General features: G+C 34.3%; 1 protein-coding gene across 5 annotated transcripts in view; it reads left to right on the forward strand.

Annotated features, from left to right (window-relative positions):
* AK9 (adenylate kinase 9) overlaps window positions 1-19,852 on the forward strand; it is a 61,572-nt gene that overhangs the window by 8,917 nt on the left and 32,803 nt on the right. For all 5 annotated transcript variants that reach the window (XR_007777049.1, XM_030236010.2, XM_050971964.1 and 2 more), the window contains 12 exons: window positions 1,010-1,122; window positions 2,769-2,975; window positions 3,662-3,787; window positions 5,919-5,993; window positions 7,971-8,072; window positions 9,954-10,093; window positions 10,174-10,354; window positions 10,784-10,925; window positions 12,823-12,956; window positions 13,679-13,835; window positions 16,349-16,457; window positions 16,849-16,916. Coding sequence is in view for 4 of the 5 variants with exons in the window: in XM_030236010.2 (XP_030091870.2) it covers window positions 1,010-1,122; window positions 2,769-2,975; window positions 3,662-3,787; window positions 5,919-5,993; window positions 7,971-8,072; window positions 9,954-10,093; window positions 10,174-10,354; window positions 10,784-10,925; window positions 12,823-12,956; window positions 13,679-13,835; window positions 16,349-16,457; window positions 16,849-16,916 (1,554 nt within the window). In the remaining variant the exon portion in view is untranslated. The remainder of the gene's footprint in view (window positions 1-1,009; window positions 1,123-2,768; window positions 2,976-3,661; window positions 3,788-5,918; window positions 5,994-7,970; window positions 8,073-9,953; window positions 10,094-10,173; window positions 10,355-10,783; window positions 10,926-12,822; window positions 12,957-13,678; window positions 13,836-16,348; window positions 16,458-16,848; window positions 16,917-19,852) is intronic.

Raw genomic sequence — 19,852 nt, forward strand, 5'->3', positions numbered from 1 at the left:
GTCTCTCATCCTGGCCTCATGAATACAGATTTTGTTACTACACACATACAGCCATCAGCAGTTACAGTACTTTCCTAGGAACTTGAAGCCACAAGTTCATCTGTGGGGCTGAGCATATGTTTTCCTGAGTATTAGGAAAACATATTATTGCCACTCTCTTTGTCATGTTGAGGCAACATCTGTTTGCCAAACAGGACTGAGCATTGGGAGTCCTGAGTGAACAGATGCTTGCCAAATGATCCATGTGCATACTGTGTGCATAGTGCCTCTGTTTGAGAGGAAGGAGAGTGGTTCAGACTCCCTTCATTAGAAGGCAAAACATTCAAAGGTTGTGTAAAAAGCTTAGACTCCTAGTTTAATTGCTTTAAATCGTAGAGTGGCTAATCTTTGCAGTGCCTTTTATATATAGTTGGGTTTTTTGGGGGTTTTTTGGGGGGTTTTTTTTCAGAATGCTGAACACTCACTTTATTAAAACTATACTATATTACATTACAACTATATTAAAGAGAGATACTATACTATACCATACTTACTATATTCCACTTGTGCAAAGCAACAGGAGAAGCAAGCAGAGATAAAAATTGTTTTCTTTCTGTGCTTCTCCAGGAAAAAACCTGAGAGAGAGAATTATCTCTCTCTGTTCAGAGAATGTGAATTCCACATCTATAAAGCCTTTTAGTGGCAAAACTGGTCACTGAAAGCTTGCTAATTTTTAGGCACTAAAATGTCTGAGCTAGACACATAAAGCAGGTGGTCTGAGTATAGTTTTTAATTTTGTTTTTAATTGAGTTAGCATATGTTGAGAGTACTCCATAAAACTGTAAACAATACACTTTTTTTGTCTGTATTTCATCTGAAGCAGACATGGGTGCAGTTTTATTAGCAGTGTTGTGTCATGTATGTGGTTTAAAATTGTACCACTACATGTATTGTTTAAAGGAGATGAGTATAAATAGCTCTATAATTGACAAACTCTCTTAAAATATGTTCAATTAAATGTATTTGGCAGGTTATGTTCTTACTGGATTTCCTTCTCTCTCGGAGGAATATATGACTGTTCCACAACAAATAGAGAAAATAAGGAATCTAAAATTAAAACCGGATTTCCTGATTAACATTAAGGTAATGTTATCTTCAGTAACTTCCTAGTATTTTTCCTCATTATTAGTAGATTCATATGCTATACATGCCAAATATATATTCCTCTGTATACTTGAGTACAGAATTTATTGAGGAATGATAAATTCTTCTCCTCATATTGGAATAGAGTTTCACTGGTTTGTTCCAATATAAGCCGTGATGAGGTAATGAACATGTCCTAGAACTTCAGCAGCAGTTACAGTTTTGTACCTCCACCAATTAAAAGACAGAGGTTTTCAAGAAAGGGAAGCTTTGAATTACATGATTATGATGGGATTTTGGACACATGTATATCTGCCACTTGTGTAATGCAGGAAAAAACTTCTCACATAGGGATGTTAGAAAGTAGTTAGAAAATAGTTTTATTTTTCAGTCACTAATTGCGAAAGTGCTTAATTATTAATTAATCTTGTTTACAAATCTCAATTTCTTCATGAGCATACCAGATATTTTACAAAGTGACTCTGATATAACCAGAGAAACACAAACCATTGTTAGTGTGGGATTTAGAGAACTTTCTCAATGTAACCTAAAAGAATGGATTTGCTTGCTATGTCCACATTAGTAAGCAAAACAAGGCAAGAGGATCTCTTCAGACATCGGGCCAACTGCTTTGGCCAAACACTTCTAAGCTGTCTTGTTAGTCAGAATAGGGTTGCAGTCTCGAACTGCCCACAGGGAAAGGCCCAAGGCCTGTGCCATTCTCCAGATTGTGCCCAGCTGTTCACTGGGGAGTGTTCTAGCTGGCCCACACTGAACTCCATCTAAAAAGATAACCATATGTATAGTCATGAACACACTTTCAGGCCCTTCCTCTAGCAGCGTTATTTATAATCAACCAGGTAAGTTTTGTCTTCTACTCTGAATAGTAAGCCTCTGGTGGTGTGCTCCATTCTTACTGGGATTTTGATTCTAGTTGGCCCATCTATGTGTTTTTTCAGATGCTAAGCCTCTGGGTATGGACCTACTCTATCACTTTGCAGATTTAACTCAGTGTTTGTTTTAATCCCATACTCTTAAGACTTAATTTGCTTGAACATGCATAATGAAAGTTGGTGAATGCCTACTTCAAACCTTTTTTCTGTTGTCTCAGAAAGATCCTAAAACATCAACAAACATATTTTTTTCCTGCTTTTTGGGCAGACTTGATTATTTCAGAAAGTCAGTCTTTGTTTTAATGCTATGTAGTGAGAAATCCCTGTTGTTGAGAATGTGTTGTAAAGATTCACGTGCAACAATACAAATAGAAGAGTGATACCAACTAAACCAGAAGGAAAAATTTAATTCTTGACTTCATGTAGTAACACTGTCTCCTCTGGGAAAAGGAATGAAACTAAATACACATTAAAAATCCCTGCCCCAAGGTCAAAGAAATAACTTGGCTTTTGATTTCAGGAGATTGAAGCTGTTTTCACAGATATGTCAGAATTGTATTTTCATTAGATCAAAAACAAAGGAAGAAAGGAGATTCTAGATAACTGTGGCAATAATGAAATACTGTAGTATTTCATTACCGCAGTATTTAATTTCAGAATTAGTAGACCAATTTGGAGCAATTTTGTCTCTCCAAGAAAAGGATCTTATAGCAGTACAATAAACACAATTTCCTTTTAATTTTTCCTTGCTAGTGTCCGGATCATGAGTTATGCCAAAGAATATCAGGACAAAGGCAAAACCCTGATTCAGGGGTGATATATCAGAGGAGCCAGTGGGATCCTAAAGTTACTGACAAGCGTAAGAAAGAGAAAGATCAGGATGAAGAAGAGGAGGAAGAAGAAGAGGAAGAGCAGGATGAAGAGGAAGAAGAAGAAGAAGAAGAAGAAGAAGGAGACGAGGTAAATATTGCTAATTTCTAAACAGTGCAAAATATTACAGTGTACTTTAGACAAGGCAGAAAAAATTCTGATCTAAAATATGACTGTACTATGTTATAAATTTATTTTGCTCAAAATAATCCTAATTCTATTTCTGTCCTGCTTTAGGAGATGTGGGGTAACACTTAAATAGTAGGTTTAAGTGACAGTAAATATTGATCATTGTAAAGCTTAATCTGGGCTCCATCTTTGACTCAAAATTCACTGATCTGTTTCTTGCCATAAGTTTAAAGTGTATCAGGAGGAGAAGGATGGCTCTACACTGCCTTTTTCTTGATCTAGACAAATAAAAGAATTCTTAATTTTTGTTTATTGTAGCAACTTTTTACTAATATTTGCAGGACACTAACTTGTTTTCTGGTTTTGGTGTTACACTACTACAAATGGATTTTCTTTTTTCTCAGGAAGGTATTAGATTTGAATTCAGGTTAAATTTTTATAATAGGGACCAGAGACTTCACGATGCAAGTTCTAGGCACAGTGCTCTCCATTCATAAAAATAACACTTCATCAGAATAGGATCATGGTCAGCAGTCACTGGACTAATACTCATTGCAATACTCTCCAAATCTACTTTTTTAAAATTTGAGTGAAAACAAAAATTATTTTAATACATTATTTCTGTGAGTTGAAATTTTGTTTTGCAGGCTAGAAAAGGTCCACGTAAGAAATTAGAACCTTTTCATCAACTAGTGCAGAGGCCTGAAGATTTTCTTGAAAATGCAGAGAAAAGAATTGGAATATACAAGGATATAATACTTCCTCATTTAGAAGTAAGCAAAGTAATATGATTATGCATGAAAAAAGATTTTTTAAATATCTTGCACTGTTTGCATTGTTTTTTTAGTTTGAGATTTGCTGTATTGAGGTGGTCATGCTACAACATATCCCCAAATTCTGAAATTTATTCTGAAATCAGTGATACAAAGTTGTCATCTGTAGGTGTTGTTTCTGCTCTGCAGTCAAGATAATCAACTTTGACTTCTAAAAGTGAAACCACACCTGGCACCACAAATGCTTTCTAAATATAGTAAGTGAAGTATTTGAAGACTCCATTGTTTCATCGCCATTACCAGAGTCCATTCCAGAATGCAATCCCATAAATAATCTGCATCCATTGTCTTCCACTCCAATAGATTCCCTTTCTCACCTGCTTCATTGCCTGCAGATTTATATACACAGTAATTAGCCCATTAGTTTGTTTTATCACTTACTTAACTTCTAAAGCTATGACACTTTTTTTCCCTGTAGTGTTCAGGAAAGTGGAATTACTGTATGTTTTTTGTTTTGTTGGTTTTTTGTTTTGTTTTGTTTTTGTTTTTTTAAATTTTTTTATTTTAATCTCTTAGTTCAAGCAACTGCAAAATCTTCGTGTTTGATGCTCACTTGACAATTACTGTTTATACCTTTCAATTTTGCTATAGATTAGTTAAACCTATAGATAAAATTGTGTAAAAGTGGTGTAATGGTCTTTGCTAGAGTAACAAACTTGTTACTGCTGTGAAGGGGAAAACAAAAATATGTGGTATCTTTAATCATTACATAATCTCATGTGGATTTCTTATAAGTGAGAAATGGAATGGAAAGTTGTTTAGATTAAATTACTTTAGGATATATACCACACTTCAACAGTTTCAACATATTCCCACTAGTTGGTAGGGTTCACTTAGGGTTCACTAGTGATGAATATATTGGTGAAGATGCTTAGTGGTCCATTAATACATTAAAAGGACACAGGGTTTTACCTATTGGCCCAGGCAAAGTTTGAGATGATGAAATTGAAATTGAAACGAAAAGCCTATAAGCTGTGCAGTTTGCACGGATAGGAAGATAGGTAGAATGAAATTTGGAGAACACACTTGGATGTCTTGATAAATCATTGGGATTAAAATGACCTGAAATAAATGTGAAATGCTGCAGTGAGGAAGGAAATCTATTGAACAACTGCAACATGTGAAATAATTGGCTATACCTCAGTACTTCAGACAATCTGCCATCTGTGGGGATTTAGTTAGTCAAAACTAAGTCAATAAATGAAATGCTATTGTTTAAACTCAAATACTATGAATGTACTAGTAAGACTGTAAGACCATTGTATATAAGAGAAATACAAACTATTATCCTCTCTTTAGAGGAGCATTAGAAATAATTAATTAGTTATTATCTATTTTGACCAAAAATAGAGCAGATGATTTAATTTACAGTATAGAAGACAGACTAGATGAAATAAGCCAGGAAATGAGCTCTGACCGTAAATGTAGTGAAGAACTGGAAGAGATTACCTGCAAAGGGGTAAAGTCACCTTCAATAGGACATTTTAGGCTTGAGGTTAGACCATCATTTGTCAGGAATGGAGTGAGTGTTCTCAGTCCTCAGAGAGGGGCATTCACAACTGACATGGGCTAGTTTTTTAGTCTAAGACATTATTTATAGTGTGAACATTTCAAACAAGAAAAGTAAAATATACGGTCCAAATTTTAAAGGAATTGGGAGTCAGGACCAAAATTAAAACACTGGACTCTTGACTGGCATTTCTGAGAAATGTATTAATTGAGATTGTCTTCATTTTCCAGCAAAGAAATTAAGGTGGTTAGACAATTAAAAGTTGAATTCACACACAAAATGTTACTGTATCTTGATATTTTTTAGCTCTCTTGCCTTTGAGCTAAGACATCTAAGCTATCTTCTGAAGCCATTGTAACTCCAGTTTTGGAATTATCTCTGTATTTATCTGTCATCACATAAAAGTTAGTCTCCAGAAGATTTTATAAACCATTAATACAATGAATCTTGATTTTGTTGAAGTGCCCAGGAGTCCAACCCTTGATATGTATAGGAAGAGAATGAGCCTCAGTGTCATTATCTGGTTAACTATACTCAATTGACTGGCATGTTCTTTAACAGGGATTGTTGGCTTACCAGGATTGTCGGTATCTTATTGAAGTGGATGGAAGTCAAGAACCAGATTTAGTCTTGGAGGTAAGTAAACTATGCACCAGCTAAGTTAACCTCCACTAGAAAATAATTTCTCAATTCTGTGGATTGTTCTCCTGATGGCAAAATTTTAAGCTGTGTTTAAAGCGCATTCATTTACTATTAGAAAACATGACTTTTGAAATACTTGCTTTCCTTCCTCTATTGTAAGATTCACTGCTCTGCTGCCAGGCTTACATATATGTTGCATGAGAATATTTTCAGGCAGCCTACAAACTTTTGTATTATGTCTATCTGGTTTCAGTGCTTTTTCTGATCTGTATTAATGTAAATTATAATGAGAAATTAAAACATTTTTGGTATTATATATTTACAAAACTGGTTTATTTGATACTTGTGTCTAAAATATATTTTGCATAATGGAATATAATTTTTATTAATTTTGATATTGTTTTGCAATGTAATAGAAGACCTTTGTTTCTTGTAAGAATTCTGCTGAGTGCTTGTGTCTAGATTTTTAACTTGTAACAGAGCAACTTGTTCTTCCTGTTAAAAAACCTACAATGATAAATTTTGAAGATAAATAATGTTATGCTCTGCCTCATAATTAGAAGTTGCTTCAAATCACAACCTAGAGTATGGGGTTGAAAATTAAGTAGGAGATTGTTTTTGACAAGGTAGGAAGTAAACTTCTCCTGCATTTTCTCCTCTGTTTGAAATAAATTGTATTATTATAATTCTCTAAGTTAATTATTTCAGTGGATGCTTAACTCTACCAAGAATGGCCCTATAGGAAAAAAACCCAGTCATTTTGCAACATTAGAACATACAATTTCCTCATTTATGATCCATTTGTGAATGTTTCAACACAAAATTTATAGTAAATGCAATCAAGTTATGTTGTGATTCCAAGCAATTTACCTACAAGTAAGGCAAAGGCCTATAATAAAACTAGCCCAAACATGACAGAATTCGCTTTTCATTTCAGGAATATTTGCATTCAATCAATATTACAGTCAGAAAACTCTTCAAATAAACTTAAATATCATCTGATTCTCATTGGTAGATATTTGGTTTAAATACCTTTCAAAATAAACTACCCAAAGTTGTATTGTTTCTGAATGTGCCTAATCTGATTTCCCAAAGAGATTTGCCCCTTTTTCAAATTGGAGCTCCTCTGAGTACTTGCCCTGCCTTGGGGGAACCTTCACAATCTTGTCCTTTAGTAGGCTTGGGATTCACAGCATAATGAGGAGACAGGAGGGCTGTGATTTGGCCTTTTGCACTGCCTGTATCTACCAAATAGCTTCTTAAAACTCAGCTCAGTAACTAGCACGAGTCTGAGTTAAAAACTGGGCCTTGGTTTTTACATAGCCATTTTATAAATAATAAGTTACAATTTTAAATAGATTTTTAGGGGCCCTTCTGAAGACAAAAGCAGTTCTGATTTTTCATTGTTGCTGCTAGAAATGAAGGGATGAGACTGTTTTCAAGCTAAGAACAATTTATTGCTCAGATAAACATCAATCTCAGAGGCCATGAGATTGTAGAGGAGCAAGCATTTGGCCATAGCTCAAGAGTAGTCACAGGTTTCTTTGTTATAAGCCAATATATAATTTTTAAACCAATAGACAGTTGCCACAGGATTTATTTTGCTTTTCTAACCTATCACCTTTACTTACTTCTACTGCACTGGGGAGACCTGTATCTAATGGACTTCTAATTTACAGACACACATATGCTTCTGTTATAAATTCTAAACCCTTAGCTTACTCTGTACAACCACACCATTACATTATAAACCCTTCACCATCTTTTCAGTACAGTTTCTCACTTACTTAAGGCATATTGTCACCTACAACTATAGAAATATAAGTTTTTGATTTTTCTGCTTAATATCTGTGTGTTGTATTTTTACATCAATCTTAGCTTCTTCTAAGGCTGCAGATCAAATCCTTCAGTGTCTGTGGAAGTTTCTGTTTTTCCAGAATGGTACTAAATCAAGACTTATTTTATTTCCAGACAGTGGTAGGCCGACTTGAGTCTATGGAAGTTCAAAATGCAGCTCCTGTAATCAGACTCCAAAGTGAACTAGAAGAAGAAATGCTGGAGGGAAAGCAAAATGTAAGTGTGCTTTTCTAAAGTGTGACTAGTAACTAGAATTACTTTTCTGCTGTAATTTTATATTACAGCATCTTTGTTTCACAGCAACCAGCTTGTTTTACCATGCAGTAAGAGCATATTGGAAGCATTGGCCTTTCAGAAATGAGAATTTAGTCATTCTGGGACTGAAGTCCGCTTAAAAAGTATGAAAATAAAAAAACCCCTGTGATTCCTAGAAAACCACATAATAATTATAATAAAACTTTGAACAAAATGTTTGTTTTAGTAATAGAGGAAAAAATAATTCCTTCCAAGGAAATAAAGAAACTTTAGCTGAAGGATAACAATCTCAGCAACTGACTCTTAGCTCAGTCTACTCTTTTTCTGAATAAGAGCCAACATGCTAATCCAAATATAGCAACATTCTGCCTGAGATTACATTTGTTCTATTTCTCTGTAATTAGAAACATGACAAGTTACTGCTGAATTTTGCTGAATCATGGCAATTATAATTTGTGTCAATTTTAATTTCAATTAATTTCCAAATAAACCTGAAAGCCAGAAGTTTTGCATGAATGTCGTCACCTATTTTAAGTTCTGATCATTTTTCCTATTTCTGAAACAAAACTGAATATATGAATAGAAGTGTTATGGGGAGACCCCACATTTTCAGAGAAATATCCCTCCCTTTACTTCTTTGTTTTCTCAGTTGTTAACAAATTCACCAATGAAAGACTTTTTGTGTCAGGGGTCATCTGTATTTATTATTTAGTTAGTTTGTGTGTTTTAGCTTGTGTGTAAGCTTTGAGTAACCACAGCATTCAGGGCAAAGAGTTCTGCATCATGACTGAGCATTATGCACAGAATTGCTTCTCTTTGTGTCGAACCTGCAGCCTTTTAGCTCAGTGTCCTTCAGTATGCCAAAGTCAGTCAATAGTTTGGTTTTCTAAATCTGCCCTCCAATAACCCATGAGTTCAGATTTCTGTCCTGCTCTTACATAGCCATACTGAAGAATTCCAGTGTGTAAAATTTTATTCCTTCTTACACAACAAACTTGTTGTGGGATTGATGAATTATATTACCTTTTTCTGTAACTTATCCAATTTTGCTGTGTCCTTTCTGAGATTCGGGCAGCAGGAGGTACATTTAAATATTACCCTTGTAAAGACAATGGTAATATTTAAACAGTTTAAACATGAACCTTCTCTTTGTGCTCAACATTCCTAACATTCAGGTTGGTTTTCTGACTGTTCTTGGGCATTGAAAAATGCTTCACAGAAGGAACTATTTCTGAGTAGTGACAGTCAGTGAAAATTCATAGCTTACTGTGTTAAAGTGCTATTTTAATCCCTGCCTTTGTTGGTTCTTAAAGTTCTCCTGTAGCTCCTCACAGCCAGCACTTGTCGATACTATTCTGAATTTAGAGTCACCATGACTTCAGGATTCACTCACTATTCACATTCTGTAAAAAGACTATTAAACTTATTCCTATAATATTATATTTCTGCATGGCTAAAATAGATATTTTAATATTGCTATTCCCTGACACAGATAATGGTCCTTTTTTCAAACCCTTTAGAAGAAATCTTAGCCATTTTCTTTTGTCTTCAATAAATGGCTCTTTACCATTTTAAACTTCTAAAAATAACAAATAAAGCCTACAGGAACTATTTTAAGTACTATTTCTTTTAAACAGACCTGAAAAATGAAGTAATTTCTCTTTAAAACTGTCCTACAATTCTGAAATAAATATATTTATTTAAAGGTTCAAAAAACATAATGTGTTTTTCTTTTTAAGTTCACTTATTTTTCATCAAAAGGTTTCAAAAAAGTCTAATAAAAAGGCACATGTAGCTTCAGACAAAAACTACACTTGCAATTATTGCTATGTTAATAAACAGGATGAACTTCTCCGGGCTCTGTCATCTTACAAGCTGATAGCACCCAGATACCGATGGCGTAGGAGCAGGTGGGGACAATTGTGTCCCGTGGCTCTAAAGGAAGGGGACATTGTAATGGGAAACCCAGAGTTTGCTGTCAGGTTAGTGGAATTTGACACTCTTAATTTTCATATCTATTTTATGAGATGTTTATATCTGCTAGCTTCTCTTCTGTTTTAAGTTTTCTAGGTAAAATGTACCTACTGTCATGCCAAGAGGCATTGAACAAATTTGTGTTGAATCCACGGCCTTACCTCTTACCTCCAATGCCAGTTTCTCCTTGTAAAGTATTCGTATTTGGTCCTCCATTCTCTGGAAGAACAACTATTTGTAATGAAATTGCACACAATTATAAAGGAAAGGTAGGTTCATAAGTGTCTTACGTAGCAGAGTATCAGCTGGGGCTTGTCAATCAGTTAAGCACATTCTTGGCATGTTGTTAATATTCACATTATAAATATAAGGATTGCAGAGGAAACACAGGATTTTAGTGAAATTTGATTTTTTATAGAAGTAGCTACAGATCAAGAATATTTTTATATACCCTCTTATATTGCAGTTGTCTTAGTATTAGAATATCTGAAATAACTTTTGTATCTAAGATAATTAAATACAAATGCAAATTAAAAATAATTACTTTTTCAAAAAGACCCCAACCCTGCACTTGAATTACATGTAAATTTTTCTGAAATCTGCAGAGCTTTTCTAAATCCATTGTATTTTATAAACATTGGATCAGATGCTATATTTGTCTTCTGTGATATTTGTATTTTTTCAAATCATTTCACTAGGTTCTTGATATGGACATAGTCCTTCAACAATATAAAGAATCAAGAGAAAAAAACGCTGAGGAAATGCGAAAGGATGCAGTAGAAAAGGCTATAGCAGAAGTGAAGAATAGATTGGAATCAGAAGAAGAATCAGAAGAATCAGGTGAATAAGCTGTTCTGTGGTCTTTGAAGCTGTCTTATTTGCTTTACATTATTTAACTGAAGCAGTTGCTGTCACTTTGACTTGAAAAAGTTTCAGAAGTTGTTATGATTTCTGGGCATTAAATATGAACTAAAAGAACATGCAGTGAAGGGAACAGCTTAGTAAAATTCAGTGTTTATTACATATATATATATAAATCCTTTGAATTTGAGGGCCACGTGAAAAAGAGTTTTCTGAACTCTGAGCTGAAAGAAGAAATTTGTTCTGACTGATACTGGTTGAAAACATTCCATTTTAATGACTTTCTGACAAGTTAAATCTCTGCAAAAATGAAATTCTCATCCAGAAAGCAGCTTGTCAGCTGGACTAATGTGAATCCACAATATACAGATTTTTCACTTTGGAGCAGCCTTCCAATGATGCTGCCACAGATGGCACATTCATAAGTCGCTCCAGCTCTGGTCACATTTAGACTTCTTAAGCTGCCTAGTTTTCTGCAGTTTAACAAATTCAATAAATATATTGCAAAGGTGAAAAATAATATGTTATTTTAGTCTCTTTTAAGCAAAGTTTGTATTTTTTCAAGGAAGTTCAGTGGAGCCTTTTCAAAATTATTTCTTTTGAAATGAAAATACTCCATTGAATTAGAATTGCCTTTTTATAGGTAGCTCTAGTTATGGTTCCAATGGACAATGGGGCAATTTTGCCTTATTCATCTAAGCAAGGAATTGTGTTTCACTTTCACATGGGTAGGTAGATACATCTAACAAGAGGTCAGTGTATTCCTCTAGTGCTGCAAAACTGGTGCTGACAGTGATAAAAAATCATTGGCATTGCAGTAAGAATAATGATGAGCCATGACATCAAAAATTGAAACAGTTAAACAGTGTTACATTCCAGATTCCTGACTATGTAAATACTTTGAGGACAGGGATGTTAATCCTATTAGAATTAATGAGAAATTAATCCTAATTAAAAATTTTATTGCAAAACTGAAGTACAAACAGAAGATGTATATTCCCTTACATATCTTTTTGTAGCATAAAACTGTTTCAGAATTTTTTAGTAGGTAAGGAGATGCTTGAATTTGGGCTGCATTGAGTATTTTTGCAGAATGGAAATTGTTGTATTGCACTAAAATGACATTATTAAGATGCTGCCCCTTTTCTAGGCACCTTGTAACTTGGCAAAAATAACCTTATAAATGTGTTCATTTGTGCATGTAAAAAGTATCAATACAATCATTGAAATATCTTGACATAAAGACAGAAACTAAATAAGGCATTTTTTCCAAATTACACTCATGGTCGATACTGCAGTTGGCTAAAACAATTCTTCACCAAATTTTATCAAATTAATTGTGAGTTAACTGTGAGTATTCCTTATAAAACTTTAAAATAATTTTAGTTGCTGTGCCAGCAATTAATAAGAAAATGTGGGGAAAAAAAATGTTTTGCTCATCATAGATAATGCAGGCTACTTTATTGTTTAAAATACACTGCCTTGGTCTAAAATTCGTATTGATTGAAAAATTAGTTTGGTAAACCTTTTTATTTAGGAACCAAAGGGAAATAAAATCAATGGAAATTCTAGTGTGCTGTAAGTGCCTGATTATTCTAGTACAGAAATGTCATTCTGTTCATATTGAAACAATATTTAGCTTAGAGGTGGAAAATACTGTACAGTTAAAAAGGTTGTGTTTTTTATACTGAGAGAGCAAACAAAGAGTTTATGAGACGCACTCTACATCTGCATTCAAAACTGGTGTTTGTTTTTCTTAGGGCAATTGTGTATTGCTTAAATATGTATGCTGTGCTGAAGGTATGATATAATGCTTTATTTAAGTCTTAATTTCAAATTTCTTTGTGAAGTTAATTTAAAAAATCTGTGGTGTTAGAAATACCAGAGATAACTGCTGACCACCCAGAAGTTCAAGCCATGGTAGAAAGAGCCATGAAAAGTGTGTCATTCTCTGAAGATACAATGTCATCTCAAATGTACGCTGAAGCACTGGAGGGAGCTATTGCAGAGGTGAGCCTACAAGTACTATGTAGCAAAGTACTTTTTTCCTAAGAGGAACTTCTAACAGTTTATGTATTATCCATATATGTTCTTAGTTTTTCCATTTGAGAGATCAGTTTCATTTATATCACATAGCCCAAAAGCTTACATATGATTGAGGAGACACTGAGGAAGATCATGAAAGACAAATCTAATGAAGACTATTCTATAGTTCCTTTATATAAAATAAAAATATATGTGTGCATGTGTGTTTATATATTCACATACTTTTACAGAAATTATTTCTGTCTTGCAAATTGCCTGAGCTACAAATTGTTAATGGCTGGGAGAATTATCTGACAGATCATTGTCTACTTGCTCTATTCTTTTATTTGTAGTCACTATTAAAGAACTGAACACCAGATGTAAGAGTTTGAAAAGAATTGTTTATGAAGATCTATCCAAGAATCTTTAAATGTTTTGAATTTGTTCAGTGGTATGTAACTATTGAAACTGGAGTGTAAATTCTTTATAGGCAAGCTTAAAAAATCATTATTCCATTAATCTCTTCTTGTTAAAAATGTTTTTCATTTCATTCAGACATATAAAGTGATAAATGTCTTGCTTTTTATTGACCTGAAATGACAATAAGGAAAAATCACAGCATTTAGCACGTAATTTTGTATTGTGCTGTCTTTTTTGTACAGCTCATTAAGTCTTTTTATATTCCTGAATGTGACATTTTCTAACAGCTTATGAAGACGAACAAAGACAGGTTTCCTGGTGCTTCAGAAAGAGGAGGGTGGGTAGTGGATAACTACCCTCTGTCAGAAGACCATTGGTCCGCCTTATTAGAGAAAGGACTTCTACCTGACACTGTTGTCTGTTTGAAGGATACAGAAAAAGATGGTTAGTAAATGCATCATAACGCAACTTTATAATTTCTTTCTTTTTTTTCTGTGTTGATATCTGTATATAAAACAACTTGTGAGAAAACTAGTAGTTATGTCCTATTTATAAAAGCTTCAGGGTCTGGAGAATTAATCATCCAGTGAATCAACAAGAGTACCACAATTTCTTACAATCTGGAGTTAGGGAATTACATGGAATTTAAACCAGAAATTCTTTGCTATAACAGCAAAGAAGATTCCTCCCATTTTAAATCAGTTTTCATTTTCCTCCTATTTACAGCCAGCAGGAAATACCAGTAGACTCTTGTAGCACCAGATTTTTGTATTCTTTGGCTGGCTGGCTGGTCACTACCTTGTGATGTGGCTGTTGGTCAAATTTCTCTGCCTTGGTTTTCCCATTTGCAAAATGAGATTAGAGGTATGGAATTTCTCAGCTTGAGAGAAGAGGCAAGGGGGGAAATACTTGTATGCAGGGGTATCCTGTTCTCCATTCTGGGATCAAAAATAAACCCCAGTAACTTCCTACCCAGATGGATACAATGGCTTCATATCCATGAATTCAGAGTAAGGGATTTTTACTTTATTCTTTCCAGCCAAAAGGAAGATTTGGCACCAAGCATCAATAACTGAACACATTCATGTACTGTTCAAAGTTTGTCTGTCAAATGGTGTCTTCATAGTTCCTATTTGCTTGATTCATACCACACCACAAGTTTAATTGATCATTGGCAATGTTTGATCATTACCTGTTCAACCCAGTCTATTCTCAAAAAATCTTTCAGTGGTAGAAACTTCCATTGAAGAAAGGCATGATGGGTCTATTCACATATTGTTCAATAAAACTCATTAGGTTCCCAGCATTGGAATCAGTCCAGAGATCTTTTCAAACCCTTGTCCCTGAATATAAAAATCAACCTGAGAAAATCATGGTTACACAGTTTACTCAGAACAAATTTCTTATTTTAAAAAACCCCAGCTTTTCAGAAGTATGTCACCTGATCAGCAAATCATCCTCACAAGTCAGGAATAATACCTAAACAACTTAGTCACACAGCTTTGTGAAATTTTGTAACTAAAAGTGTTTCAGTGTGGCCACAGCTCAGGCACAGACAAAATAGTGGCTGAACATTTCTGTGAGAAAGTTCTAGATCTGTATTTGCAGAATCTGTCATTCAAGACTTCATCTCGGACACTTTTGGAAAGAACCTAGGGGCAAACTGCATCTCCGTGCCTCATCTTTGCTTCCCAGCCATTCCAAGCTTCTTGAAATGTTCATGAACCTACTTTCTGGGACACAGTGCATAGTCCTTTCATACAACCACAAAAAGCATCTCCTTCCTGTAGTTGGTATATGGTAATGAAGTGTCGATACTGTGTGCTAAATAATAAACATCAGGAGTCTACCTCTAGCCTGTACTGCAGGGAGAGCACTGAGGTGGGAGAGATGCTTTCAGAATTATATTAAATTTCTCTTCACTTCTCAGAATGTAACAATTTAGTGAATTAGTTGGATAGAAGAAAAGGTTGTCTCTTTTCTGGTCAGTAACTACTCCTTTTTTTTTTTTTAAATATATTTTCTTTTTTATTTTTTATCTTCTGAAGGGAAGAATTTGGGAATTCATAGCAGAGGCTTTCAAATTAAGGCCTCTCTAGAGCCTTCCTATTATGTGCTTCCTTCCTGCAGTATACGCCTCTCTGCCATTTGCATTAGTTCTCAAAACCTAGCTCTGAACTACTTGCTGTAATCTGAATAACCTATTTTATACATTGTTAGTATAAAAATGTGGTCGAAAAATGTAGCTTTTTGCTTATGGATACATTTCCTTGCATTTAGCTATTTTGTTTCACTTTATTCTTTTTATTTGCACAATTGTGTTGACTCTTTACTTGATTCCCACTCATTTCTGTCATTTGAATAGTCATGTAGTTGTGAAGTTCACATTTTCACAGCTTTTGAGTCATTACTTTGTAATCTGTTCCCTGACCTAGTCTAAGCTCTCATAAGTCCACTGATGAAAATAGGTTTCAGCACACAGCCATATATAAATCTATTTGTCAAAGTAAATAAATCAGCAGAGTTCCTAGTAGGAGCAGCCTACTCTTAATTTCTACCAAACAGCTGCAGTAGTAGAGGTATGCACATTATTTATATTTTTACTTGAATGTTTTTCATTTCTTTATTCATAGCATTCTTTGTACACTTGAAAATAAAATAAATATCGGAGTAACACATGGTATATGAAAGTATAAGATAAATAATTTCTATTTTGTCTCCCTTTATAGCCTTCATAACCTTCCAATATTCAAGATTCAGTTTTTTAGGTGCTTTAAATTTAAAAAAAGCTCTAAAATTGTATAAATCTACAGCGTCATAACATTTCAAAGTATATATACTTTTTGTTGACTTTAAAAGAAAGTTGTCAACAATTTATTAATTGACATTCCTAACACAATGACTTTAGTTTTATACAGATGCATTAAAGTCATTATTGTCATACAATTGTGCTGCAGGAGCCTGTATACTACGCAGAGCATACCTAGCAAGTAGGAATGAAAATAATTCTAAGATTTTGGAAAGACCAACACATGAAGCATTAGAAAAGAAAGAAGATGATGCAAGGTAAAATATTCCAAATATCTGACTGTATAAAATGAGAACAAGAAAATTCCAGCCTCACTTTGTGTTAAAGGTATCAGTGCATTTATCACTCAAATTATAAGACTAGTTATATATAGGAAATAATCCAATATCTGTTGTCTTTGGGGAATATTACATTTATATCAGTACATATGGTGGCAGTAAAATCTCTTTCTAAATGCTTTTTCATTAGCCTTTCATTAGTCCAACCTTCTAATGCAATGAGACATGAAAATTTTAGATAATAAAATGCATATGATGTTTATTTTTACAACCAAAATTATATTTCCACAATTTTACATTTAATATATCTGCAACTTGCTTAAGTAAAGTATTTGTAATGGTCTTAAGATAAATAAACTTTTATTTACAGCGAAGAAATGGAAGAAACACTGACATCAGAGGAAGAAGATCAGTCTCCAGCTGCTGCTGAGGAGAAAGGTGTGTATCATTTGACTTCTGATCTAATTATTTGCTTCAATCATTTAGTGGTTTGATTTTCCAGTTTTGATTTCCTTTTTTACATTCAGCATCTAGAAAAATGACTTTTGTTACTCTCTTCACTGGTACTCTCTTTACACATTTCTTTGTGTCATTCCTCTTGGATGTTACAGAATAAAGATGATTTCCATTAAATCAGCCAGCACTGTTGCAGTTTTCAATAAATCCAAAGGATGGGATTCTGTCTCCTCTAGTAACTTTTTAAAGTGGGTTATTAGCTGTCTTGAAACTACTCATCAAAAAATCTCTAACTCTTTAAAAGTTACAAAGCACTGCTGGAATATAGTCAATAGGTAATGAGAAAATCACAAAATTGTCTGATTTTCTGGTCTTCCTCCAGTAAGCTCAACCTAAGTAATTAAAAGGGAATGGAAATCAGTTCAGCAGTGTCTCTTTTAACATGAATTGGGAATTGCTCAATCTGATAGCAGCACACATTATGAATTGCTGAATCCAGAAGCCCAGCAGAGGTGAGGCTCTGTGTCCCTAGGACCATGCAATGAGTTTGAACATGTATTCCCATTTCCCTTTCATCATCTTCTTACTCTATAATCTATGCTAGTGGATTCAATCCACTTTGATCTTTCCTTCTCCTTGCCTTCTCAGAAAAGCTTCCTAATGTTATAAATCTCCCACAATCCCAAACTGCTTTTCCCTAGACATCCCCTAGTGAATCTCTTGCCCTGTAGGCAGTAATACACCTTAGCCAGAGAGCTTCTCGGGGTGACCCATCTCAGTAGATTTCACACCCAGACAATGCCTTCATCATCATCTTCTAATGGCCCTGAGGGCTATCAAGTCAAGGTTATGTTTGTTGTTACTAAGTTTTGGGGGTTCACCTATCTGTCATTGTTTCTATCTCTTTTGTGCTTATGGAGATTAGTCTTTAACAACATAACACCATAAAAACTAATGGAATCCTGTGTATTACATGAGGTTTCCCCTCTGGCAACAACATAAATAAAACATCTTGTATAAAGATGTTCTTACTTTGTTGCTTTCTATATTGACAGAGACACATATTTTTTTGTTTCCTGTAAAGATCCTACTTTTTATCAGAATTGTGTTTTCCTTAGTTTCCAACAGAGAAAATATAATTGTCCTGGGCAGAAGTGAATAATCTGTAAGGAGTGAGATTTTGGCAGCAGACCAGCTGTTACAAATAGGCTGGATTTTTGCAACTCAGATTCTGTCAGTTGGATTGAGGCTTATAGTTCCAGTTAGTTTCAATGGTTTGAACCTCAATAGTCCAAAAAGCTGCAGAGTTTTATTTCCCTCTTAGCTTTCTTTAATCACTGCCTAGCTTCTTAGAAGAATGTTTCTGTCTGATTTGGATCAGCTGTCACAATGAATTACCATGCATAAATATCTGTCTCTATATTAAGAACTAGGCTGGGGACTTTGGAGTGTTTTCTTTCTCTACTATACAATCTCAAGATTTCCCATTCATAGCCTAAATTATCACCCAAGGCCTGGAGAGGAAGTCCCACTTTCATTTTTCCTCATCAAGAATCTAGACTGCTATTGCCATTTTTCTTTCAAACACAACATACTGGTTTCTTTACAAAATTACTATGGCCAAGCTTAAGTTCTGTATTACCAGTATGTCTCACATACGTTCTCTTTCCTGATCTAGTCTGGCATTTATTTTACATACATATTTAACAAGGCCTAAGTTGTAAAGGTAGTATAAGATAGACTGAAGAAGATAGTGTGCTTTTAAATTTTAATGAGGTAACCTTTCACCTACTCTGTGAAAAAAAATACTGTAGCTTTCTAAGGTTCTTTAAACTGCATGGAAGGTTTTTAAAAAATCCACATTGTACCTTTTTATAGTTTCTAATAAAGCACATAGCTTTTCTCCAAAGTGAATAAATCCTATAGTATTAAATATAAAGGCTTCTACAAACATACTTTGTCATCCTCATCTCAAATAACAGTTATTTCATAGTAGTTTGTAATATCTAACTAATGTTGATCTGAGTACATCAAAACAACATTTAATGATTATAGAAGTAACAATGTCATGTGGTCTTAAGACATGTTAAGTCCTTGTTCAGAGAAAATCATGTTTTCCTACACCTACATTTTATTTCAATAATCAAACACTGACTCACCAAGACACTTCAGTCATGCTGCTCTTAGCCTGCATCATTTTATTTCACATGTAGTGCCATCAGCACATTGACTGCAGCTTTTCTCCCATGTGACATGTCTTTACAGCAATATAGATAAATGTTCACGGTTCACATGTACCCAGTTTATTGGGTTTTTATAATATATAGCAATTATAATATTTAAAAAATAGCTCAGAAAAAATACTCCAGAGCCCAAATCATATTCTTTCGGTCTCTCATATATGGTATCCTAAGGGAATGGCTCAAAGCTGCGCCAGGAGAGGCTTGGATTGGGCATCAGGAAGTGTTTCTTTACTGAGAAGGTGGTAAAACACCAGAACAGGATTTCCTGAGATGTGACTGATGCCCCAAACCATTTAAGAAACATTTGGGAAATGCCGCTAATAACACGCTTAAATTTTTGGTCGGCCCTGAATTGCTCAGTTGATGAGCACTAGATGATTGTAGGTCCCTTCCAACTGAAACAGTTCTATTCTGTATAAATAGATGCACATTTTAATAATCACAGTTTTTGTAATGTCAGTGGAATCTGGGATTGCTTCAGCACTGAACATATTCAAGTTTGTTATATTGTCTGTGTTTAAAAGGAAAAAATTGTTCCAGTGATGAACAAGGTACTTCCACATGTCTTAAAGAGAGTAAAAGTAACTGGAGAAGGAGACTTCATATAAATCTAACAAATGTATTTAAGTGAGTTAGGAAGCTAAGTTCAATGCTGAAATGTCTGCTAAAGATATA

The sequence above is a fragment of the Serinus canaria genome, chromosome 3 (assembly GCF_022539315.1).
Source record: "Serinus canaria isolate serCan28SL12 chromosome 3, serCan2020, whole genome shotgun sequence".
Classification (NCBI taxonomy): Eukaryota; Metazoa; Chordata; class Aves; order Passeriformes; family Fringillidae; genus Serinus; species Serinus canaria.